A 25505-nucleotide genomic window follows, 5' to 3' on the forward strand; every position below is an offset into this window, starting at 1 on the left:
GATGTTGATATTTTTTTAATGTCAAAACAGTAAATTTTTTAATTTTATTTAACCTTAAAACAACTTATACCGTCCAAAAATACAAGATCTGAATTATATCGAAAACCAGAATATGTGCAAATGTCATTAAAAATTTTGTGCAGTGTTTCCTAAAAATTTGGATTTTTGATCATTATTGAGCAGTGCCTGGTTTCACGCCTTTCAGAAATGTTCTAACTGACATCACCTCACAAACTTTTTTTGGCAAAATTATTTTAGCTTAGATAACACACGCTGGCAATAGCTTGAATAAATTTTTATCTCAAACTGGAGATGGTTGAGTGCAATATGTGGGGTATTTGGATTGGAGTGACGGATTCATAAATCTCACTTTTACCCACTCATGCTAATTAGAATATAATTAGTGTTCTTGGTACACTCTCTGGCTCTTTCTTGGCACATTAATGTATGTATGGCAGCCAGAACCAATTTAGGACTGAGGTAATTGAATTTTATTATCTCCTAATGCTTGATCCAAACTCGTGATCCAAATACTCGATTCAAAGTCCTGACGTACACACCCAAAGACTGGTTGCCACCGTTCTCAAGTGAATAACAGTGTAGCAAAGCCTCTGCTATCGCTGCCAAAAATTAACTGTAGACACACGCAGTTGCTAACCCGGCTGGCCATTATAACACCTGTATTTTGTTGTTTGGTCATCGCTAGTTTAAAAATCCTTAACTTTTGGTGAGAGTGATCTCGTTGTGTTTAGAATTACATAGACTTGATACAGGTAAACTTCAATCCATTGTAATTGTCCCTACAATGCTTAAGTGAACATTTTCACAATCACAAAGGCATAAAGAAGCAGCAGAATCAAATATACATAAACTGCGAATGACAGAACACAGAGTTTTTAGTCTCTATGTGCAGAATATTAGTTCACACTGCTTCAAGTTCATGTCCTCCATCAGACCATGTTATTAAGGGAGTTCATTACAGTACCAAAAAATTACAGGGAATAAGTAACTGGTACTGCTACTGCGAACTTTCCATCAGCTGTTACAAGTTGGTAAGGCAAGACCATGCTCTAATGCTTTTTCTCCTGACATAGCGACAACAGTAACAACAGTTTCTCAGTCACTCTGACCAAAGGGAAGCAGGACTGCTGGGTTGTGTAGTCCAACGAGCATTTCAGAAAGGCAACTTCTACAATAAATCTGCAAGCACAAGTCTTCACATACAAACATCTGAACATTGCTCATTTCAAAAGCAAACTGTTGAATGTGTTAATGACATCTTATATGTTCAGAAATCTGTAAGAAAGTTCTAAATGATGCACTCACCGAAGAAATCCCAGCTTCCCAGCTTTTCCAAGTGCAAAAAGGGCGAGGGCCTGGACCAGCGGTGGCAGTGGCACTGCTTGTAGAGCAAGCAGTAAAACCAGCAGCTGGCAACCTGCATTAAATATGCACACGATGATGTAGGTCATCCTCTGAAGAATGCGTACCATCTTTTTATCACCATAAATATGTAACACAATTTAGTGTAAACCGGCCTGCACATATAAATTTACTCCACAGAAGTACTGTCCAGGAAGCCACAGCATTTTATTTCACATATAGCATTGTAACAGCTACAATAACATCATTATAGTGTACTAGAATGTATTATACTGGCTCGACCAGGAGGGCGCGTCTGCCTTTCCGGCAGCCCATTACGTTCTGGAAAGCTACCAGAAGCGCTGCTGCTCTCTTTCATACTGCAGCGCGGTGGCTCAGCCCACTGGGCATCATAGAGCACGGACAGGCAATAGTCTTTAATGAATGGTTTCGCCCGTTGGAAATGCGTTCCAACAGTGTACTTCATATCATGGGCCACATTAAACGAGTGTAGAAGGTAGAGCCCGGATGCCAAGAACACTGCGAGCAAGTTGAAGCTCGGGTTGCACCATTTCATGCCACAGCACGCTTGCATTTTTTTACGAAAAGCATAATCCACGCTAGCACCGAAAGTCGTGAAGGTACACAGCTTAATTTTTGCAAGTGTCAAACACTGCTTATTGTACTTTTAATAAACCAGACTTCAGTCCTTTCTTTATTTCCTTTATTTCTTGGGTGTACCATGTGTAGAGCACTGCATTTAAATTGAAATGCATGTGAAAAATTATGGTACAATCAGACATCTGGATTGGATTTACTCGCAATGATTACTCTAATCAATGTTTTTACTACATGTTGAGGCATCACATATGACAAAATAATTGCCACGGGGGGAGGAGTGATGCTAGCACTGCTTTAGCAGCAAAAAGTGCTAAATTGACCTGATGCCCCACATTTGTCTGCATCATCAGGCATAAATTTTAATATGCACAGAGTTCAGAATTTAGCTTTATAGACTTCTAAAAATATATCTGCACTGAGTGCTGAGTGGTCAGTGCACGTTAAAGCAACCCAGGTGGTCGAAATTTCCGGAGCCCTTCACTATGGAGTCCCTCATAGCCTGAGTCACTGGGATGTTAAACCCCATAAACCATGAGTGGTGCATGCATGAAGTCCACTTCCATGCATAAGTTATGCAGCCAAGGTGAGACAAAGTCAGATGATATTTGTCATAGCCATGAACCTAATTAGAACTAAAATCGAGTAATAAAGTCTTCAGTGACTCCAGTAAACGGAAATGTTTGTATTGGAAATTAGGAAGCAGCCTATTCCTACACAATTCCATTTTGTAGAGTTCTAGCACATGTGTATTCCGAGATACCCGTGCCCATATTTTCAGCTTCATCCGTCTATTGTAGAGGATCGGCGCGACACTCCTCCCAGCCTGACGCAGCGTTTAGTCTGCCAGCGGCGTAGAACGACCAGTGTAGCTGACAACTCTTTCCCTTTCACTTTCGCCTACCAAAATGGCAGTATTAGTATTGCCCGTCGCAACTACTGCGTCACTGTAGTTTTGAGTTGAGTGCCACTGCCTCGCATGCATAATTACGCAAAGTCAGTGAAAACTTCAAGGGCAAATGCCATAGAACATGTGTGCTCTAGAGGAATGCCGTACTGTAATCACGACATTCGAGGCAAGTAGCTTCCTTACAGCAAAAGTAAAAAGACTGTTCAAAGCCACTGCGGTGACTCAGAGGTTATGGTGGTCGGCTGCTGTCCCGAAAGACGCAGGTTCGATCCTGGCTGCGGCGGACTCATTTTGCTTTCACCTAAATGCTAGAGGCCCGTGCACGAAATTTCCAGAGCATTCCACTACGGTGTCCCTTATAGCCCGAGTTGCTTTGGAACGTCAAGCCCCATGAAGCAAAAAGCATAAGATTCAAATAAAAGAAAAATGTTTCTGCTAGTAAAACTAACCGTACAACACAAAGAAAAAACTTTAACTTCACAGAACTTCACAAAAAACCTGGCTGATTGCAAGCATATATGACGCCAAATAAACACAAGATGCAGTACTCACACTTCCTCGGTTCCAGGTTACGGCAGGGAGCATGGTCGATGCTTAATCACTGCGCTGAAAGGGTCATATATTTATAACTTTAGACACATACCTTATCGCTTCTGACAGCTGGGTGATTTTATGAGATATCAAACTCCATAAATAGTTCGTTTTTAATTTTCTCAATTATTTTACTTATTCAGTAGGCCAACAGTGAATTTCGTTTTGTAAAAATGGTAATATTTAATAGAAAAAATTACAAACGACACCATGGCAGAGGTAGCATTTTCAAGCGCAGCTCATTTTCACTAATATACCATAATGTAAGTATGTAAATATGAAAGCGATAATGTATATATTATTCGTGCTAAATGTGCAGGTGAGAAGGAGTATGTCGGGCTTATTTCCGCCATTTTTAGGAGGTTGTCGCTTACAGGAAAAAAATTCAAAAACGACACAAGTCTGAAACGAGGTTATTTTCATTGTTTTTTCTCAACAGGTATGTAACACATATCCTTCAAATTTGCACAAATAATAACCATTGAGGTGCTAAAGAAGTGTACCGACTTTTATTGTTAGATATTATTGGGAAGTGCAAGAAGTATTGCCCTAAATCTGGCATTTTTGAATACAGTAGTGTTTTTCAAAAATCAAAGGAAAAAAGGGAAAAACACCCCATTTCTAATTTTTCTTAAAACTCATGAAGCAGCGCATTATTTTGTTTGTAACAAGCTCAAATTTGTAGTTTTTTGAGCATCACCCAGAGCGCCTAAATGAGGGGACGGAAGCAGGAAATGCCCTCCGCTGCTATAAATTTTCCCTATATCCCAAGACTGAGGCCTTCTCCATCAAGTGAGAGCATACCTAATACTTTTTTGTGGACTGACACCGATCTGTGACGTCAACAGAATTCAGTAGCACCGCTATCGCTGAGTGCAAGTGAACAAAAGTTCTCAATGTAATTTTCTGACTGCACAGTGCAGCCATAATTATGGTTGTCTTTCATTAAAAAAAGCCAACTACATAGTAGAAATGAATGTCGAAGCATACAGCATCATTTCAGTCAATGGTTGTTTTTTGAAACATCCCAAGATGTGCTTGCCAGAGGTGCTTTACAAATCCACATTTTGTACCATAGGCTTTTACCATTAGCATTTTGGAGGCTGTGTGATAAGCAAAAGCTTAAAGAAAATTGTGCATAAGTTGAAGGAATGCGTACTGCAGCATAATTATCACCAATGCAGGATATACGAGCATAACAAATCAATAAATTAACAGCGGCTAAAAATTAAGGCAGTGGCTATTATGCCGGCAGCCGGCAGAATAGCCCGAAAAAAAAGTTGCCGGCAGTTGGCCCCTATTGGCTGGCTGCAGTCACATGACGTGAACGCAATTTTTCAGGTTCCGGGCATCCCTGGTCGTTCAGTTTGACAGTTCGTGCGGCCGCATACCAGTTTGTCAGTCCGCGCGGGCCGCATACCTGTATTGCAACCACGTGGAGCTTACGCCGCACTGAACTGAACATTTTTTTCCCCGGTAAACGGCGGTTTGACCATCCGACAATGGCGGCTCATCCTGTAAACGACTCTCCGTCGATGGATCCCCTTGACGACTGCATCGCCGATACTGGCGGCAACGGCATCAGTTTCAACGTTGGCGACACGTTTGCAAGCTTTTCAGAGCTTGAGGAGAAGCTTTCCCGGTACAGCACACAGAATTACATCCAGCTGTGGAAAAGAGACGCACGCACCATCGCTGCGGCCAAAAAGCGAGTCGGCAGGATTGCGGGCAACATGCCTGACGCGCTCAAGTACCAGTCGGTGAAGTTCTGTTGTATTCACGGCGGAAAGAAGTTTGCAACCAAGGCATCGGAACGAAGCTCCTCGTAAGTGGATAATATTGTGGAAATAAGGTGCATGCGCTTCCTTTCTTCTCTCGACCCGTGCTTCATAGTAGTGTGCTCTTACGAATGGTTACGGTTCAGTGTGTTTTAGTGACGGAAATCGACGGCCTTGGTTTCCATGCGCTGTCATGCATTAGGGCTAAGTGACTCGACCCTGTAACGTCTAGTTAAGGAATAATTGAACTAAATCCGTCTTTTTGCACCCGCTGTCAAGCTCTGGGGGATGCGTTGGTCATTGTACAGTACTTTCGATTCCAATGCGGCTACCCGCCCGCCGTGAATGCCTGCTTCCAGACGATAACATTGGCTCTAGAGCCATGACGCGCATTCGCGTAACGTATTATGAAGCTTCCAACATACCGAGCGGCGCGCTACCGGCATTCGCGGCGGGCGTCAATCGCGTTAGAATCGAAAGCTCGCAAAGATGTGTTCCAAGTTCAAGAAGCTTGCGCATTTGCGTCGGGCAAGGGTGGAGTAATTAATGAAACTGCCCATTATAATTAACAGTCAATTACAGGACATTGTGACACTGTTAGTCTTTTAACAGGGGCAATCTCTCGCATGTTTTTTTTGCAATGTTTCGGTGAAAAAAAATTTGTTCCATGCAGGACCTTCAAGAAAGACTGCCCATTCAACATTTATGTGGTTGCAAGCAAGGATGGCAGACATTTAGAAGTCAGGAGCATCGTCCTGGACCACAACCATGACTTGTCAGAGGCACTCTTTAGACATCTACCTCAACAACGAAAGCTACCACCTGAGTTGGAAGAAAAGGCAACGGCAATGCTTCAACTCAAAGCAAACAAGAAGCTTGTGAGAGAGCGCCTTGAACAAGAGAGTAGCAAGGTGGTGACACTAAAGGACCTATCAAACATAGCTGCAAAGGGCAACAACCAAGCTCCCGAAACGACCTCCAAGCCACTGTACCAATGCTGCAAAATGAGTACCATGCCTCCGTCCGTCTCCTGACTGATGAGAAAGATGAACTGAGGGCGATATATTTTCAAGATGAAGGCATGAAGAAGTCATTCGAAACCTACCCTGAGATTATATTCATTGATGCCACATACAAGTTACTGGAGACTAGGATGGCCTGCTTCCTAGTGATTATTGAAGATGGCAATGGCCAAAGTGAGGTTGTGGCTGTCGGCCTTTTTTCCACAGAGGATGGTGAAACTCTCGAATGGTTTTTCAAGACATTCAAAGAGCTCAACAAGAACTGGGAGTCCATTAGGGTAACTATGTCAGATAAAGACCTCAAAGAGCGTCAAGTAGTAACAAAAGTCTTTCCCCAATCTTCACTGCACATATGTGCCTTCCACACTCTTCAAACGTTCAGAAGAGAGATAAGAGTTCAAAAACTAAAGATTTCAAGGCCGGTCCAGGAGACAGCTCTGGATCTACTTCAGCGCATGGTCTATGCGCAGAGTGAAGAAGAGTATGCCCGCTTATATCAGATGCTAATATTGTCCTCACCACCACCTGTTGTTGATTACTTCAACTCAAATTGGCATCCCATTCATGAGGAATAGATCATGGGGATCAAATGGTCATGTGCAAATTTTATGAATTCAACGAACAACCGTGCAGAGACAAAAAATGCAAAGCTCAAGAGCACTGTTGAGCGATACAGCTCATTGGAAAATTTTGTGCGCAGATTTTTCACAATTGTGCACTCGACAAGAAAAAAGGTGACGCACAAAGCAGCCACAATGCTTCAAAAACGGCACATTACTTCAAGTACTGATGAAGCTCACGTGCTCTACTGTGAGCTTATGACGCCGTATGCATTCAGGCATGTGGAGCGGTAGCTGCATATCTCATCTAGAGTGTGCGTGAATTCCGATGATGGGGAGGTGGCAAAGGCGGTCGTCCATGGCATGGAAATCTCTGCTTCTGCAAATGACTGCTCCTGTGGGTTCAGGAATGCAATGCTGCTTCCATGCTGCCACATCCTTGCAGTGAGGCATTACTTTGGACTAAGCAAATTTGACGGAAGTCTTTGCAGTGACAGGTGGTCGGCAAAACGGTATGCACAAACCGTACCAGTGCTCTTGGATTGTGAGCACAATGAAATGGCAGCGGTACGTGTTGAAAAACAGCAAGATCAGAGAGTTCTTTCAAGCCACGAAAAGTTTAGGAAAGCAACTGTAATCACGGGAAAACTTGCAAGTATTGTGGCTGAAGGTTCTATGATGAAATTCACAGGGAGAATGGAACTGCTGCAAGATCTGCTTTGCCACTGGATGAATGGGCATGATGTGTGCTTGCAAAGAAAAAGTTGTTCAGAAGCAGCATGCAGCAAGAGCACAGTAGATTCTTTTGAAGAAATATGTGCGGAAAGTGACTATCCTGCAGAGAATTCGAAAAGAAAACTGATGACATAATGGCCCCTGATTACCTCATCGCCGATGTGAGTGTGTGCAACAGTGTACCTGTGGAAAGTCGGATGACTTCCTTAACTACCCAAGATGCTAGTGCACATGATTCTGATCCCGCCAACGACCGTCTGGAACACGAAGAGCCCTTCACTGCAAAAGGTGGAAGCCAACTATCAGAAGATGAGGCTTCTGTTGCAGCACGTGATGCAGTGAGCCAAATCAAAGTTGCGCCAGCAATGCGAAAGTGTGGACGGCCAAAGGGGCACACGCTGACCGTAGTTGGACTAACCAAAAAGCGGAAGCGTGTTGCTGGTGAACATGTCCCCTTCAAGCTTTTGTCAGCGAGAGAAAAAAGAAAAATAATTTTGACATGGTTAGTTGGTGAGGGTGCTGCAAAAGCTGCAATGCAAGGCAAGCAACTGGAAGAAGCAGATGTCGAACAACGACCAGAGTTCGTGCACTGTGGTGTTTTAGATGAAAACGTAGATATAAATGCTGTTCGAGCCCATTTTTCACATGATGCCTGGTTAGCCGTGAGAGATGTGTTAGAATGCAAGCAAAGGCTGCAGCAATGGGAATGTGAAGCATGCAAGACAGATCTCAATACTCATGACTCCATCATGTGTGATTGGTGCTTATCTTGGTACCACTTGCTTTGTGTACGCCTTAAGAGGCAGCCAAAAGTGAAAGTCTGGCAATGCTCTAGTTGTCAGCAACTGTATTTTGATTTTCTTTCAGTTCTGATTGCTACGAGTGCAAAATAAAAAATGTGTCTTGCTTCTGCAGTAAAAATGAATGTCTCATTTCTCCACAATACGAAGCTGACCTTTTTTTCCTGCCTTCGGGGCTGCTTTAAAACTATTTAGCAGCTACGATAGGGCTATAAGTATTTGTGATTTGCGGGGTTTAATTGGAGCAGATACAAACAGGAAAAAATTCTTCCAGGTTTAGCTCAAGAGGCTCATAAATATAGAGGAATCTGAAAGTAAAAGGGAATCAGGTTTTTTGAGAGATCTTGAGAAAATCTGGATGAAAATCGATGAAACAGAGCAGTGTGAGCGGAATTACTGAAGTTTAAAGAATTAATCATAATCAAAAAGAAAATAATTTTGTGAGGAAAATGAAGACATCGAGAAGTTAACACAAAAATCTGCAGGTTGCAATGTACTTGTGAAGAAACTTACACACGCCAATGGCATACCCTTTGACAGTTGCACCGAAGGAGAGGAGGACGGGCAGAGTAAAGGGCAGCCCTGATTGAGCGAGAGAATTTTGCAAAAACTGAATTCTCTGCCGTGCAAACTGTTTGTCCTGACTGATAGGCATGGCATTTTTCAGGTGTTCGATGCAATGCCGGCTGCCGGTATTCTTCCTCCACTATCATTTTTGCCGGCTGCCGGCACAATAGGCCCCGAGAGAATATGCCGGCACTATAGCCATGTGACCATAGCCAGCCAATAGGGGCCAACTGCCGGCAACTTTTTTTTCGGGCTATTCTGCCGGCTGCCGGCATAATAGCCACTACCAAAAATTAAACCAAAATGTATTTTTAAATCAAACACGAATTAGAAAAGCTAATGAACTACAGTATGCCTGCAGTCAAACGATAAAGCGAGGGCCTGGGGACACATACAGGTTCATAGGTGCACTGTGCAGTAATAGAATCACAAAACTTTTATTTAGATGCATTTCTATGGGCCGCACTCCCAGCTGTTACCTGCACCTGGCGATAACGGCACTACCGAATCCTGCTTACGTCACAGATCAGTGTCTGTCCGCAAAAAGTATTAGGTATGCTCTCTCTTGATGGAAAAGGTCTCAGTGCTGGGATCTGAGGAAAATTTAGAGCAGCGGAGGGCGTGTTTGCATCTTCCATCCCCTTATTTTGGCGCTCCGGCTGATGCTAAAAAAACTACAAGTTTGAGCTTGGATAACATTATTGGAAACAAAATAACGCAACATGTTATTTCATACTTTTTTTCGCCTCCTTCTAGAGACTTGTTTCCAGAGGTTTAAGAAAAATGGATATGCGGTTTTTTTGTACTCAGATTTTTGAAAAACCCTACCACGTTCAGAAATGCCAAATTTAGGGCAATACTTCTTACACTTCCCTATATTATATAACAATGAAAGTCGGTACACCCTTTTAGCACCTCAATGCTTATATATTGTACAAATTTGAAGGAAATGTGATATTTGCGGAGAAAAAAATTCTTGAAAATATTCTCGTCTTGAGACGTGTCGTTGTCGATACTTTTTCCAGCAAACAACTGCCTCAAAATTGCGGAAATAAGCCCGACATATTCCTTCTCACCTGTACATTTAGGACAAGAAATATATCCATCATGGCTTTCATTTAGATTCTTACGTCATGACAAATTTGAGAAAATGAGCTGTGCTTGAGAACGCTGCCTCTGCCACGGCGTCGTTTATAATTTTTTTCTTCTGAAATATTAGCACTTTCACAAAACGAAATTCACTGTTGGCCTACCGAATCAAGAAAACTTAAAATTTGAAATATTTAGGCAGTTTTATCACACGTGGAATCACCCAGATTCATCTTGGTAACTGCGCGAAAGACGGGACGAGAAGTATTCATCATTATTGCTCACAGCTCAACAAGAGCGGGACACCAGGCTAAAGACAAACACAAACAAGCGCTGACTATCACAGCGCAACAAGAACGGGACACAAGACGAAAGACAAACAATAAAAAAACATTTGATAGTCAGCGCTTGTATGTGTTTGTCTTTAGCCTCGTGTCCCGTTCTTGCTGCGCTGTGAGCAAAAATGATGAACGCTTTCCAACTCGCCCAAATTTCCGCCTTGCTGAACGGGACGAGAAAGACGGAGACGCTCGTGTTGTCCATCTTAAGCGCTGTTTTCAAGACGAACTCACGTCAACAAGCCCAACATTCTACGCTTGTGCATGCACTACATACTTGTATCGAGGCAAAGTCAAGAAGGAAGCAACTCTCCAATCTTCTCGCGTGCTCAATCCGCCCTCGCTGGTGGCCTCACGAAGTCGTACACGCCAAATCGTTGCAACCCAAATCCGTCTTCACAGCAAGCATCCTGAACTGAAAACGTTCGCCGCAGAGGGAATAGTGGAAAAAGACACGACAGGACTCGAAACAGCCACAGGCAGATGACAAACGTTCGTGCAAACGACGAATTGTGCCCGAGATGAAGGAAAATTGAGCCCAGCGTCCCAACATTACAGCGGCCGTACTCGCCATGCCGGCGGTAAGGTGGCTGGAATGGGAAGGTGTGAAAACCAGCCGGGGAAGCATGGCACCGCAGCGCGCCGATGCCGTCTGGCGGCGCTGACGGCAGAGGCGCGGTGTGGCGCGCAGCCGAAATGAGCGCATCGCGTAGGCAAAATTTTGACCACTGAAGCGAAAATGAGCCCGTTTCGCTTATCACGCGTTTTTTGTGAGTTTCAAAGAATTAATCCTTGCTATAAAATCATGTTTCGTCAACTCGAATCATTATTCACGTGGAATATGCTGCTTCACACTCCGAGTTTGCATTGCATAGCAGGACTGAAGCTTGTTTTGTGCGTGCACATTTCGAGACGCTGCATGCCGAGGATATGTGAGGGATGCCGTTAATGCCGCTGTGCAAGGCTTCGGAGTAATTTCAACCACCTGTTTTTTTTTTTAACGTGCACTTACTCTTTGCGTTGCGCCGCCATCGAAACGTAGCCACTACGGCGAGAAGAGCAGCCAAGTTGTAATGCGCGCCGTAGGACCTCAAAACTGCAGTCGCAAATTGGCAGAAGGCGAAAATGAAGACTGGTTTTCGGGAAAAGGAAATGGCGCAGTATCTCGGCGGACACCTGAGCCGCGTCATAAAGGAAATGATAAAGGAGGGAGTGAAAGAAGAAAGAGGTGCCCGGAGAACTCCGATTTAATTTCGACCACTTGGGAATCTTTAACTGACATCGCACAGCACACAGGCGCCTTTTCCGTTTCCGTTCTTTAACGTCGACTGCAATCTCCAACAAAAAATTTTAACTTTAACCCAACGTTTCGAAGCCGACTCGGCTCCTTAACGTTTCGCGTCCATCGAAACACTGCCGCCGCGGTCGGGTTCGAACCCGGATACTCCGGCTCAGTAGCCGAGCGCCCTAACAACTGTGCCACCGCGGCGGGTAGGTTGAAGGCGCCCCAACGCACAAACCAGTTTTTGTAGCCGCTTGCTAACGTGTAGCATGTATGCCATCTTGACACTCATGTAAGCAATCTCCGACGATTCTAGACAGTGAAGCAACACATCTGGCCATGAAATCGTTTATTCACAAGTGAGGGGAAAACACTGAAACGCACAAGGTTTCAGTGTTTTCCGTTTCTTCGGATTCTCCTCCCGATTTACACCTTTAAGGAAATAAATTAATCCTTATGAGGCATTAAAAACGTACGACTGATGCTGTCAGCGCAACAGAATGCTCAGAACAGTTAATTTTTGGCACATCACCAATTCAGTGTAGGACATTCTGCCGCAGCATTCGGCTGAACGCATGTGCACGTTCGTTTTCAAGGACGTTTACAAGATTGTAAAATGATACTGACGGCCTTGTCGGCACTTGGGATCTCTAGAGACCATTTGGCAAACATTTCCTAGCAGGTAGGGCAGAGACTTTTTTTTTCCTGTATTCCGTGTTTTTTTGTATCCGGCGCAAAGCACCAACGCTCCGTCTTATTTTTTGCTGTTGAACGCATCTCGCCTTCGAATGAGAAAATGCTCCTACAGACACTCCAATACAGGCGCGTCTCCCGCCACCTTGTGCCCCCTACTCCCTACCCGCCTTCTCTCACATATCTCTTTAATCCCTCTCCTTCGCTCAGCCCCGTTGCGGTGGTCCCTACTTAAAGAGACAGTTATAGGGCTGCACATTCCCATTGTTTTCTCCCCACCAGTGCGACCTACCAATCTAAGAACCTCAATTATAAAGGCGACGATTAACGACTGCTACGGGGTGCGCAAAGCCGACGCGGCTGAGCGGCTGAGCTTACCGCGCCGCTACTAGCAGCGCCACATTCCTCCTGACGGCATCGGTGCGCAGAGGGGTCACGCGCAGCCGACGGAAAGCGCCACGGTCTTCACGCCTACCCTTTCTAGCCACCTTACCGGCGGCAAAGATTGCCTTTGGCTTCGGCTTCCAATGCCGCCGAAATCCAGCTTCTTTGGTCACGTGACGAAAAAAATGTTTTTCTTTGCTTCTTTCCTAGCCGTGCCCGCACCTGTCAGCGCCCGCGCTGCGGAAGAAAGGAACCGCTGTTTCGGTCGGCTTGCAGGGTTCTTTTCAAGGCCACGTCGGCTGGTCGGCGCTCCCTCCCCGCAGGTTTCGCACAAGGGCGGAAAGGAATGGCGCCAAATTTTCCGCCTTTTTTGTGCGTGCGATTTAGTAAATTCCGCCAGCAACTGAACACGGGCCCATGGCTGCCTTCGCGTCAGATGTCATGACACTTTTTTTTTTGCCACGACGGCTAGCCTCGTTAAATTTCGTGTAGGAGCATGCAAATCCCGCGTGTTGTCCAAGGCAGGGCAGCAATAAAATGATGCAGCGAGTGAAAATAAGATTTCTGGTTTTATTTACAATCATGCTTGATATTAATTCACTTCATGGCTGATCTTTCAAAGAAGTGATTAGTCTGGTGGCCAGGACCCCGGGCGTCAGTGATGGGGGGAGATCCAAAGCGTATTCCAGAACCGCGAATGTTTGCCGCAGGTCGGCTCTATAGCGTATATAAAAAACCCAGTACATTTCTAGTACACAAGAGATGGCGGCGATGAAGTCGTCTGCCTGTAATCTCAGCCCTTCCACTGCAGCAGCGCAGGGCTCGAACGCGAACGGGTCGCACTCGAAGACGGCAGGGTACCGGCAGTTGTCGTCCTGCACCGTAAAGGAGGAGAAAAATTGCTGTTGTAATAGTTTTAAGCTTCCTGCGCAATATCCAACTTTACCTGGCAAAACAGCCGCTTCGGATTCTCCTTCACTAGGAACGGAATCAAATTCAGCACCGCGCTGGCGAAGCAGTCTGGAATGCAGTATTTAACAGTCATTAAAAAAATTAATTGTGCAACAATTGTTGTTGTAAGCCTAACAAAAGATGCATTTCAGTCGAGAAAATTCGGTACTTACATTTTTTTTGTCGCCTTCCAGCGCACCCGCGCAAGCTGTCTCGTACGAATTTAAAACGCTCGAAGCACTCTTCATTTTCAGGGCTTTGCGGTACAGGGCTTCTGCGTGCTTGTTCAAAAACTGAAGAATGTTTTTTTCCGCGCGCTGTCCAGTGAGCCGCATGAACTCCTCGTTCAACTGAAAATTATAAGGGTGTGAACCTAAATATCACATGCTCTTTGGATCGTTACAGTCCAAGATGTAATGAATTATATTCGAATCTTGATTACTTGTTATTTTCAATTACATTCAAATGAAATGCCTTAACATGCGCTTTGAAGGTGTTGACAAATTGTTCATACCTCTTCAGCATCCGCTAATGCTGGGTACTCTGCAATCACTTCTTGCACAGTGGCGTTGGTTGTTCTGATCCATTTTCTTCACTCCGTATATGTCCGCTGCATGGCGTCTCGCAGGCGTTCTCCGTTCTGTGCTCCCTTTTCTTTTTTTGCTTCTTTCTTCATGTATTCAATATGGGCTTGGACTGTTACCTCGTCTTCCCCATCATTTAGCGGGATGTCCTGTATTTGATGGGAACGCAAAACGGCAGGTAAAGAGAAAAGGGCATTAGGCCGGAACTATCATTCATTTAAATCAACACGTTCGATATGCTACTCTGAAGAGCCGCCATGAACTCCACATTGTCTACAGCTTATTCGGTTTTCTGTATATCACCAGTTTGAAGTCAAGTAGGGCATACTGTGCTTCTACTAAACGAGAACAGAGCCATTGCTTACCACTCTTGATAAGGACCTCTTCGGCTCTTCGCCATGCTGGCGAGTGGCCTGTTTTGGACCTTCTTTCTCTTCGCTTCAACCTCTTCAATTCCGACGATTTTTCGTCTTTCATTTTTCGTCCTGCTCTTGAGAGCCATTTGCCAGGACCCCTGGCGATATAAGAAAAAGGAAAACAAAAATCGCATCTCTCCCGATAACATCACCCCTCCCAAAAGCCCACAGGAGAAACAGCAATCTAATACGAGAATCAGTGGTGTACAACAAGCATTGTTTAAAGTTCTGAAGAACTCCAAGCTTTACTTAAATAACCAGATCCGGTCTTGTCCCTAAGTGCAGGGTATATAAAAACGAGGCGTTTTGCCGCCTCCGCATACAGGCTTCCTGGGTACCTGTTTCGTCACAATAAGTGCATATGTAGAGCACAGTTATTGAGACTATTGCATGCAGTTTTGTAGTGATAATGCAGATAATTAAAGCACATAAAATTTTGTCCCCTACCTTGTAGTAACTCTATCAGCATCGCACAAGTTGGAAAGATTTCAAATTCGGCGTTTACAGCATGTCTATTATATGCGGAGTTATATATTATGAAGAAACATAAACTATCCCTCCGTGCTCTTTACGGAAGTCATCGACAACTAATGCTTTTAAAAATAGGCTTTTAGTTTGACGAGGGCTTTTCGTCATAGCATCGTCAGCAACGCAGTACATCAGACTGCAGCCGAGATGTGCCAACTAGGAGGCTGGTTAACTAATATTGAACAGTTAACTTTTTATTCTTACCGTTAGGCTCCTTAATTATTGTGGGGCGTGTAGACTACGGTAAGCAATATCCATATCAGTTTCTAAAATTTCGAAAACGCGGTTACCATCTGCGTTGTGGCCCGACAAATGGCTACACCGAGCCAAAATGCATGCGTTTTCGAGAAGCTTGCAGGCAAAGCAACCTCTCCAGTGCGCGTAACTTGTCATAGTAGCCAAGATTCGTTGTGCCACGTACAACATTTGAGCGTAACCGCGTTTTCAAGCTTCCAAGAACTGATATGGACATTTATGGAGGTCCCCAGTTTTTAATAATTGAGGAGACCAACAGTAATAATTAAAATGTTAACTATTCTATATTTATTCATCAGTCCGCCAATTATCACGTCTTACCTCTATTGTTCTGTGCTATACCGCTGACAATGTTATGCCGAAGATAGCGTTCATAAAACTGAAACAGTCTATTTTTAACAACTGTGTAAAGTCCTAGGTGAAACACCCTGTAAATGAGGAAAAATAGAAACAGAAAGTCGTTATTTCTGACAGTGCGAACTAAGAGAAATGAGTTGCATTTGTGCAAAAACAACGAGCACGGATGTAGTGCAATAAATTATTTTAAAACTAAATAAATAAACTAAGATTATCATTCGTAGCAACTGAATTCCCCGACAAACGGCCTTGAGCCTCCCTTTATAAATAAAGGGCTCATTCATTCATTCATAGCAACTATATAAGTTTGCATTTGTTGTAAAAATGCTCTATTTAGTTGACCAGTGGCCTGTTTTTTGTCTGGTTTTGGTGCACATTATATCGGCCTTCGTACTTTGGAATCGTTAACAAACGTTTGCCAGAGGGTATATGACAGTATGCTTGACTAAATTCTGCAAACCCTGGTGACGTGCCATATAAGCCCAATGATATTATTATACGTCCGGTCCATACGACAAAAGGTCAGCATGCATCCATCGAACTATGATGCGCCGCGCATCAGAAGTAATTTGCTGTCCTTGAGCAATTTCTTCCAGGTGGAATTTGGCTAGGTGTGTTGGTTCTGGCAGGCGGTAACTGCCTTTCATTTTCAGTGGCGGCGGCTCCTGCCTGTTTAGTGAGAAGTGAACCCAAAAATGAATGGTAATTGGTTATTGCAACGCTGCATGCATAAAACTATGCCAAATTATTACTGAAAAAGGCGGCGTCGCAAACATAAAACACGTTTTCTTTTACCTTACTCCCGCTGAAGTTGAAGGTGCGTTTAGATTTTCAGTACCAGGGTCAACGATGAGGTTTAATTTACTATGTTCCTGGACCGTCATGCCGCTTTCCATGTCTACAAAATCTTCAAACTCCTTGTCGTAAAGCTGAAAGAAACGTTTCTATTACTTTGAGCAAAAGTTAGAGGTATACACTACAGAAACCCAAATAATATGACGTAGCGCCATACTAACCAGTCAGCGCATTATAAGGTTTGGTTTATAAGGTTTATGGGGGTTTAACGTCCCAAAGCAACTCAGGCTATGAGGGACGCCGTAGTGAAGGGCTCCAGAAATCTGGACCACCTGGGGTTCATTAGCATGCACTGAAATCACACAATACACGGGCCTCCAGAATTCTGATTCCATCGAAATTCGACCGCTACGGCCGGGATCGAACCGAGTCTTTCGGATCAGCAGCCGAACGCCATAGCCAAGGAGCCACCGCGGACGGCACATGCTGTAAATAATACCACCCTGCACAACTAAGATATCAATAAGACATCTACACGCCAGCATTGCACTTCCATAAAGATTAAACTGGCAGCGACCGACGGTATTTTATTTCGGGAGCATAGGTGCCTACTAAACTAGACCTCAGTTTTACTTAACTCGGGGATCACAAATCAATCGATTATCTAAACTGCTTCCTGTACGGCACACCTTGCGTTATCACAGCGGCTTGCATGTCCTTTGACAGTGACAGTGACATGCAGCACGATGGGCGCCAGACTGGGAACTTGGATAAACTGGAAAACATTGAGGAGGATCAACTACCGCACAGTACCAAACCAAGGCGCCTGCCGTGAGAACACGGCATGTGAAAGCGCATGCAGACCACATTTACCAGGCGTTACAGGGAACACTTTAAGTAATTTTTAAAAGTTGTTTTTTTGGGGGAGGGGGAGGAAATGGGGTAGTATCTGCCTCGCATATCGTTGGACACCTGAACCGCGCCGTAAGGGAAGGGATTAGGGAGGGATCGAGTGAAAGAAGAAAGGAAGAAAGAGGTGCCGTAGAGGAGGAATTCCGACAACCTGGGGACCTTTAACTTGCACTGACATCGCAGAGCACATGGGCGCCTTAGCGTTTCGCCTCCATAAAAACGCGGCCGCCGTGGTCGGGTTCGAACCCGGGAACTCCGGATCAGTAGCTGAGCGACCGAGCCACCGCGGCGGGTTTAAGTAATTTTCAAAAATAGGATTTTTGGGATAAAAATATGCTTTTCGCGGCCTAGTATTTCCAGCGTCGGCGCACATCAGAAAACAGGTGAATCATATTAACTAGTAAGCTGGTTAATCAATTTCTAATAATTAACTATTAGATTTATGCGCCTGGTTGCTGGCCAAAATTTGGTTGTTTGGACGCACTGGAGAAGTTGCTTTGCCTGCATGCTTTCGAAAGCGCATGTATTTTTGCACGATGCAGCCAAATTTTGTCGACCCACAGCGGCGACGGTATTCACGTTTTCGAGATTCTAAAAATTAGTATGACGGTTACTAACGACCTGCTACAAATCTCTAATTGCAACCACGCGCCTAATTAACTGTTAAACAGTTGATTTTTGGAAATTAGTTAAACCACCTTACTAGTTAAAATGATTCACCAGTTTTCTGGTGTCCGGCAAGCCCTTCAATTCCATGCCACAAGAGCTATATTTTTACCTTAAAAATATTATTGTTGAAAATTACTTTCCCTGTAACACCCGGTATACCATCACACATGCGTTCTGCCAAGGAAGAGCTCAGTTAGCGTTTATCTAAGGCGCAATATTTTGCTAAGATGATCACACACACAAGCAAACGAAAATAAAGAAAAAAACTTCAGAGTTTGGTATAGAATCGTATTGACAAGCCTCTTACCTGGATCCTCAAAGAATCGGAAACGATGTCTTTGAAATCGGTGTTGAGGAGGGCCTGTCGCACGTCGTCTTCGCGAAGAGCGCCTCCGACGTTTACAACTTTCTTATGATTATTAAAAATCGCTAAACATCTCACAGTTGCCATTCTGGCTGGGAAGCGAGAGACTAACCAAGAATGCCGTGCTGCGCAAGGACATGGTGATTTCCAAGGCAAGAAGTCCAGTATTTATAGGTAGTTTTCGCGTACGTGACATCACGGGCGTGGGCCATCATTGGATGAATCAGAGACTAGACAGGAAGAGGTACTTCCCTTGCCTTGGGGAGTTTGCACTTCAGGTAGAGCTGCCTCAGTACCCTCTCGTCTCTCATTCACTGCCATTGACCCCCACAGCCCGAACGTGGGACATAGGAATTCCTGCCTAGCCCCAGGTGAATTTCGAAAGTGGTTGGCAATAGAATGACTAGAAAAAAAAGTAGAAGGACGGCAGATTGGGTGAGCTGGTGTTACATGGTGGCAAAAAAAATATTCAAACAGCGCTAGACAACAGGACCAGAAAGACGGGGAGACAAACATGGAGCTGGACTTACAACTGATTTGTTTGTAGAAATTTAGATCTCAATTTATGCCTACAAAAATGGGCACACATGCGCACAGCTATACATCGATGTTCACATAAAACAACAAATTTCCACAATAGTTGCACGTGTTGTACCTGCCTTCCAAGCTACCCTTCGTGCAGCAATGTCATTTCTTTCGCTGACAAAATTAAAGAAGTTTTGATAATGCAACCATTAGATTTTCTGATGATTATGCTTCGGCGACTTCTCTGGTAGTCTTGTCACTACGGAAAAATAACAATTCTGTGTCGTCGAAGAATGGTAAGCATTTACACAGACTTCAATGTTCTGCCACATTCGCGTCTTTTTTATTTATTTTATTTCATTATCTTCCCCGTGGTCAACTTCTGCAATGTGTTCAGAGTTGCATCTCAGAGCAAAATGATGAGTGCGTATTCCAAAATGATTGTGGCATTTCCATTGAGTCCTTCCTGGAACTTTTATCCTCTTATTTAGAGAACACCTATGTAACATGGGAAGATAAAGTTTTTAAGCAAAAGTCGGGAGTGTGCCAAAATTGCCCCAGTTCTTAGCAACGGCTTTCTAAGTTATGTTGGCAGGAAAGTAGAGAGTGACTTAAATGGAAGGTATATACGAATTTTTCGGTACGAGGGCGAATTCCTGGTTTTAGTTATGCCTTTGGGTACTGAATGTGCGCCTGAATTACTGGATGTTTTTTCACGGCATGGGTCTGGACTGAAGTTTACACATGAGATCCCTCAGAGGGACGTCTTGCAGTTCTTAGATATGAATTTGACCTTCTTGTCAAACCATGTATGCTGGCGATACGCTCCAAGGATTGAAAGACCACTAGTAAACTACGCGTCTTGTCACTCCAAGCTTGTGAAATTCGGAATTGTAACAGGACTGGTATGGCCTTAAAAAAATCTTGTATTCATCAGATGTTTAGTAGTCTTGTAGTGCAAGCCCAGAGATGCAGGGAGGCCGTTTTTCCAGATTCTGTACTTGTGGCTGCTTCACATATGATTCTATGAGGACTGAAGTGTTTGGGACAGCCCAAAGAAAATGTTTAAAAGAAAAAAATTGCTGTCACGCCTTATGTGCACGCGTTCTCGCATCGTTGTAAGAGGGTAGGGGCCAAGTATGGCGTGGTCATTTATTCTGCTCATAATAAGCTGGGCAAGTTAGGGGCGGCAGCTCCGAGAAAGCAGGAAGGCTTCAAACGGAAGACTGCCTGCAGGGTGAATCATGTGAATAAGTTTATTAATTGCTAGATGGACATTGTGTACCAAATTTCATTGCCATGTGGTCGTACTTACATAGGCCAGACAGGCCGTTGCATCGATATTAGACTTATGGAGCATGCCAATTCATTGGATAAAAAAAGACATGAACCTAGCAAAACATTGCAGTGTGTGTACGTGCGTTCCATTTTTTGACCACACAGAATTGTTATTTTTCCATTGTGACAAGGCTAGCAGAGAAGTCGCCGGAGCATTCCATATCATCAGAAAATCTAATGGTTGCGTTAGCAAAACTTCTTTTTGTCAGCGAAAGAAATGACATTGCTGCACAAAGGGTAGCTTGGAAGGCAGGTACAACACGTGCAACTATTGTGGCATTTTGTTGTTTTTATCTGAACATCGATGTATGACTTGCGCATGTGTGCCCATTTTTGTAGGTATACATTGACTTCTTACTTCAAATAAATGAGTTGCAAGTTCAGCGCCGTGTTTGTCTCCTCCTCTTTCTGGTCCAGTTTTCTAGCGCTGCTTGAATTTTCTTGTCACCATAGAAAAAACTTAGGCTTTCGCCGCCTTCTCTGGAAACCAAAGATGGCGGATGCTGTGACGTCCATGCAAACTATGCACCATAGTTTCCCGTAGTTGTGCCTGTTTAATAAGGGAAGTTTGATTCCCGAGCAGAAGTGTCCATAAAGCGAGTCGTCGTAATAACGAATCATGAAAAAAAAGACGATTTATGGTTACGTACTGTTTCTCTGCACTGAGGCAGGCAGTGAAGTGGAAATAAGACAATCTCTGAAGCGCCAGGTGATTCTCCGGGCAGCAATTATCTTTAAAGTAATACGGTGCAGACGTTTGGAGCACCTAGTGATCCGTGAGACACGTGATGCTGCCTCTTGGTGTGATGAAGTATCTCGTACTGCGACTGTTCACATCGATCTCTACTCACTCGGCTGACAGCTATCGAATCTGGTTTTCAATGTAGCGCGCAGAAAGAGCTTTCCCACGAATCATGCAGTGAGGCAAATGGTAAGGTGCATTGACCGGGGACCTTGGTACTGTGAAGCATGAAGTCAAACACGCACGAAGGCTATTACTACGGCGTTTGTACTGCACTACTTTTCACTGGTGTTCTGCACTCAAAATACAAGGGGCAGAACGGGGGTCGTATTAACGAGGCATGACTTTAAATTTCTTCAGATGTTTCGGCTGACTTGTAATTTTCAGGTAAACGCAGGTTTACTCAAACCACGTGGGTGGCTAAACCACGCTCACGTGTTTCGAAGAGACTCATGCAGCTCCGGTCTAGTTTTTTTTTTGGTAGGGATCAGTGCGCGTGTGCTGTTGCTATGTGCATGAAAAAAGTAAAAAAAACAACACTTGCTTTCAAGCCCCCTTCAGACCCAAATACTGGCACCGAGGTTTCTCCGAAAGAAAAGGTTGCACTTCTGCTGCCCAACACCCACAGGGCAAGAATAGGGAGTCCGCGTTTGTTTTGCGACACAGGCGGTGGCATAGTCCCGAGAGAATTTTCAGCCTGAGGCGCACATGGCTAAGGATGTGGATGCGCCTCAAGCAGGGCTGTCAAATTCGTCCCCCCCCCCCCCCCCCCCAGAGAGGAGCGCAGTGTGAAAAGATCGGGAGAGGAGCGTCCATAAAAGCAGCACATTCCAAAAGGGCTGCATTCCAAGGGCCTTCCAAGTCAGCATGTCAGCAATAGGAGCGGTGTTTTTCAGAGGCAAGGAAGGGTGCACTTCTCATTCATGATTTTTCTCTCCTCCTAAAGCCCTTCTTTCTCTTTTCCTTCTTGCTATACACGTTTCCACGCACCGCCACATTGCTGGCTGGGCTGCTTTTTCTACGTGCCGCTAACATTCATCACACCTGCGCTTTAACTTCCGGCACTCTACCTTCCTCCATTCACTCCTCTGCACCGGTAGCCCGAACAATGGGCAACCCACACACCACGGAACGGCGACGAAGGCATTTTCCTCTCCCTGTCTAGCCTCTGCTGCCGAGAGCGCGCGACCATCTGGAGTTTTCGTTCTCAAGAAGAATGTCGCGAGCGTGTCGTTTGGGTTCGAGACCTTTTAGTTGGAAAACAAGCTTTCCGGAAACGATGACTTACTGGTATCCGCCGCATTCTCGTTCGAAAAGGAAGAGGGAAGATGCTTTTTTATCTGTATGAGAGGGCAGTTGTTGAAAGGACACAATGAGTAGCCAAAAGTTTCAGTGAATCCAAAATTTCTACTGACTCTACAGGGTGCCAAGTTCGCCTCCTGTACAAGCACTGGTCTGTAGCTTATCCACAATAAGTATACTCGCTCTCTCTCCTTCCCCTCGTTCACAAGCACTCCCGTTCATCGACTGGTTTTCACTTCCTGCTCTAGCCAAAACCGGGGTTAGCCTGAAGAGAGATGAGTCAGACGCCTTCTATTGTAATTTTTTTCAGAAATGGAGAGGGGCTAACCTGAACTCAAGACGGTTCCCATCAGTTTTGGAAAACGGGGGTAAAGGGCACATGTCGAAAAGGTACAACGATGCCTTCACCTGGAGGGAACCTGTCTAAACTTACTCCTTGTGCTCGCACTGCGTTTTCACCCCTGCTTATACAGTGACTACAGTTCTTCCGGCAACTTCCTTCTAACGCCGATGAAGAGAAATCTCCCCCTTTCTTGAAAAAAAAAGAAAAAAAAGTTCTCCCCCATCCTCTCTTCCTGATCCCTCACTACTTTAATTTCATTTGAACGAAAATATCTTCGACGGAAGTCCGTCTTCAAGGCGTTGGTCGCCGTCAGGCTCGGAGGACAGGAGGACGAGCCAACAATGTAACAACGAAACGCGCGCGCGTTGTGCTTCCATGCGTGAGGGGAGCCAAGAGGCACTCGCATGTATTCTTGGAAAACGTGGAATCTACCTTGCTCACGAAACCTGATGAAAGGACAACTTAAACCGCGAAGGAAACTTCGGAGAACCTGGAAGAGCTTCAAGCCATGAAGAAAACCGTCACCGAGAGCCCCGCGATCCTCCCATTGTAATAAACCGGATCCCTCTTCCGACACGTACACGAGCGCCCATGGGCCGATGCCGATATCTATAGTACGGACACATATCGGCGCCTCACCGAGGCTCGCTGGCGTCTCTGGCAGTGCGCATGCGCCGACCTGTTTGGGTGTACGCCAAGAGCGCCAACGCTGATCGCGTACGCCCACGAAGGACCCTTTGAGTTGGCGCTTTACAGTTTTTCCGCAAATGGTCAATTCGCCGCGTTGTTCAAAAAGAATTGTGCGAAATCTGCATGACCGAACCAGAGAAAGTGTGCAGTGAAGAGTGCAGGCAACTATGGTGTTTTACTGTGAAAGCTGCCCCTATTACGCCAATAACTTTGTGTGTGTTGTGAACCACATCGGACTCGTTCATTCTCAAGAACCAAATTTTAAAGTCGTCTGTGTAGTTGAAGGCTGTCCATCAGTGTACAAGTCGTACCAGGCATACAGACAGCACCTTTACAGAAAGCACGGTGACTTCGTTAAGAAGAACTCGCCGCATGAATTCAGCAACGTAGCGGAGGAGTCCAGTATTGAAGACGAGACCTTGCCATCCCATCGTTGCAACGAAAGCAGCCGCGCCCCCGAGAGCTCCGGAACTACGCACGATGGGACTGGCCGCGCTCCGGATGAAGCAGCGCCTGATGAACTCTTTGATCGAGAATTGGATCAAGCTAAAGACTACTTGATGATGTTTTATCTGAAAACTACTGAGCAGCGCCTTCTTCCGAGGTCTGCTGCACTTAACGTATTTTGCGACATGAAGGTATTTCTGAAACTCTTGTTATCAAAAATGTTTAACCGCTTGCGCATGGTTGCAAAACAACGCCAAGAAAGCATTCTAGGAGAGTTAGAAGCATTGAATGAGGGTGTAATAGACTTCCTTTTGGCTGACCTTGAGGGCAGACATTCCACTTTGAAATTCTGCAAAGAAAGGTTGGGATATGTTTAACCAATAGAAGTAAAGCTCGGCAGAGGCACTAACTCCACGGACTGTGGTGTTTGCTACTACGTGCCCTTGCAGGTGATGCTGGAAGCACTTCTGCAATCCGAGGAAATAGCCGAGTCAGTTTTAGATAAAAGGAAAGCCGGCCCTGTCGATAGACTTCGGGACTTCTCTGATGGAGAATTTATAAGAAATCGTATTTTAATTAAGGGCAGTGAAGCGAATACAGTCCTTCTCCTATTGTACACAGACGAGTTCGAGATATGCAACCCACTTGGGTCTGCTGCTGGCACTCACAAAATATTAGCCATCTATTTTTCTATACTGAACGTCCAGCCGAAGTATCGGAGCAAATTAAACTCAGTTCATTTATTACTGCTCGCTAAGTATGGCGACGTTCAGAGATTTGGAATTTCAGAAGTCATTGCTCCTTTGATCAGAGATATTCAGAGACTGCACCTCGACGGCATCAAATTCCACTTTGATGGCTCAGACATAGAAGCTGGCGTTTTTGTTGTTGGATTTTCCGGGGACAATCTCTCCCTTCACAAAATAGGAGGATTCCGTTCATGTTTTTCGAACGGGAGAGTTTGCAGATTCTGCCTCGCGCGCAAGAGCAACTTGAACAATGTGCACTCTGAGGAAGATGTGACAGTCCGGACAGCTGCTATACATAACAGTCATTTGGCTGCTTTGAAACTTGATAAAAGCAATGCAAAACTGTACGGCGTCACAAAGGAGTCTTGCCTCCTTAAAATCCAAGATTTTGATGTGACACAGCAGCTGCTTCCCGACTGCATGCATGATATCCTAGAAGGCGGGATAGCATTTGTTTTAAAGAATGTCCTGAAGGGCCTGCTTTCTTCGGGTGTGCTGAAAGTCGAGCATTTGGAAAAAGTAGCAACTTTTTAATTTAAGCACAACGACAAGAAAAATCGCCCCGTAGCTATAAGCGTGTCGTCGAAAGGCTGCGTGCTCAAAGGAACCGCAAGCCAGAAGCTTTGCTTATTTAGGCTGAATCCGCAATTCTTCGGCGACCTTGTACCGGAAGGCAATGGAGACTGGGAGTTATATCTACAGTTTCGTGAGATAGTAAACATTATTCTCGCGGAGGAGATACCTGAGTACTGCATTGCTTATTTGCAGATTCAAATTAGTGATTTTCTAGAAAAATTCACAGCTCGGTA

The 25505-nt window shown here is 44.7% G+C and overlaps 1 protein-coding gene and 1 long non-coding RNA gene across 6 annotated transcripts in view; one reads left to right on the forward strand and one right to left on the reverse strand.

The window, feature by feature from the left end:
• LOC144115892 (uncharacterized) overlaps nt 1-25505 on the reverse strand; it is a 256236-nt gene that overhangs the window by 88071 nt on the left and 142660 nt on the right. For 2 of the 5 annotated variants that reach the window (XR_013311599.1, XR_013311593.1), the window contains 2 exons: nt 3443-3496; nt 1327-1438 (listed from right to left, as the gene is read on the reverse strand). The exons of 2 other annotated variants lie outside the window; for them this stretch is intronic. This is a non-coding gene — a long non-coding RNA (uncharacterized LOC144115892). Of the gene's footprint in view, nt 1-1326; nt 1439-3442; nt 3497-10647; nt 11695-25505 lie in introns of those variants that run through there. One more of the 5 variants, XR_013311594.1, reaches the window with a different exon arrangement.
• Nucleotides 4112-9179, forward strand: LOC144115891 (uncharacterized). Its single transcript, XM_077650510.1, has 2 exons — nt 4112-5306; nt 5933-9179. Exons 1-2 carry the CDS (start codon nt 4984-4986, stop codon nt 6291-6293), a joined length of 684 nt encoding a protein of 227 aa, XP_077506636.1. The 5' UTR covers nt 4112-4983; the 3' UTR covers nt 6294-9179.

Source organism: Amblyomma americanum, chromosome 1 (assembly GCF_052857255.1).
Source record: "Amblyomma americanum isolate KBUSLIRL-KWMA chromosome 1, ASM5285725v1, whole genome shotgun sequence".
NCBI lineage: Eukaryota > Metazoa > Arthropoda > Arachnida > Ixodida > Ixodidae > Amblyomma > Amblyomma americanum.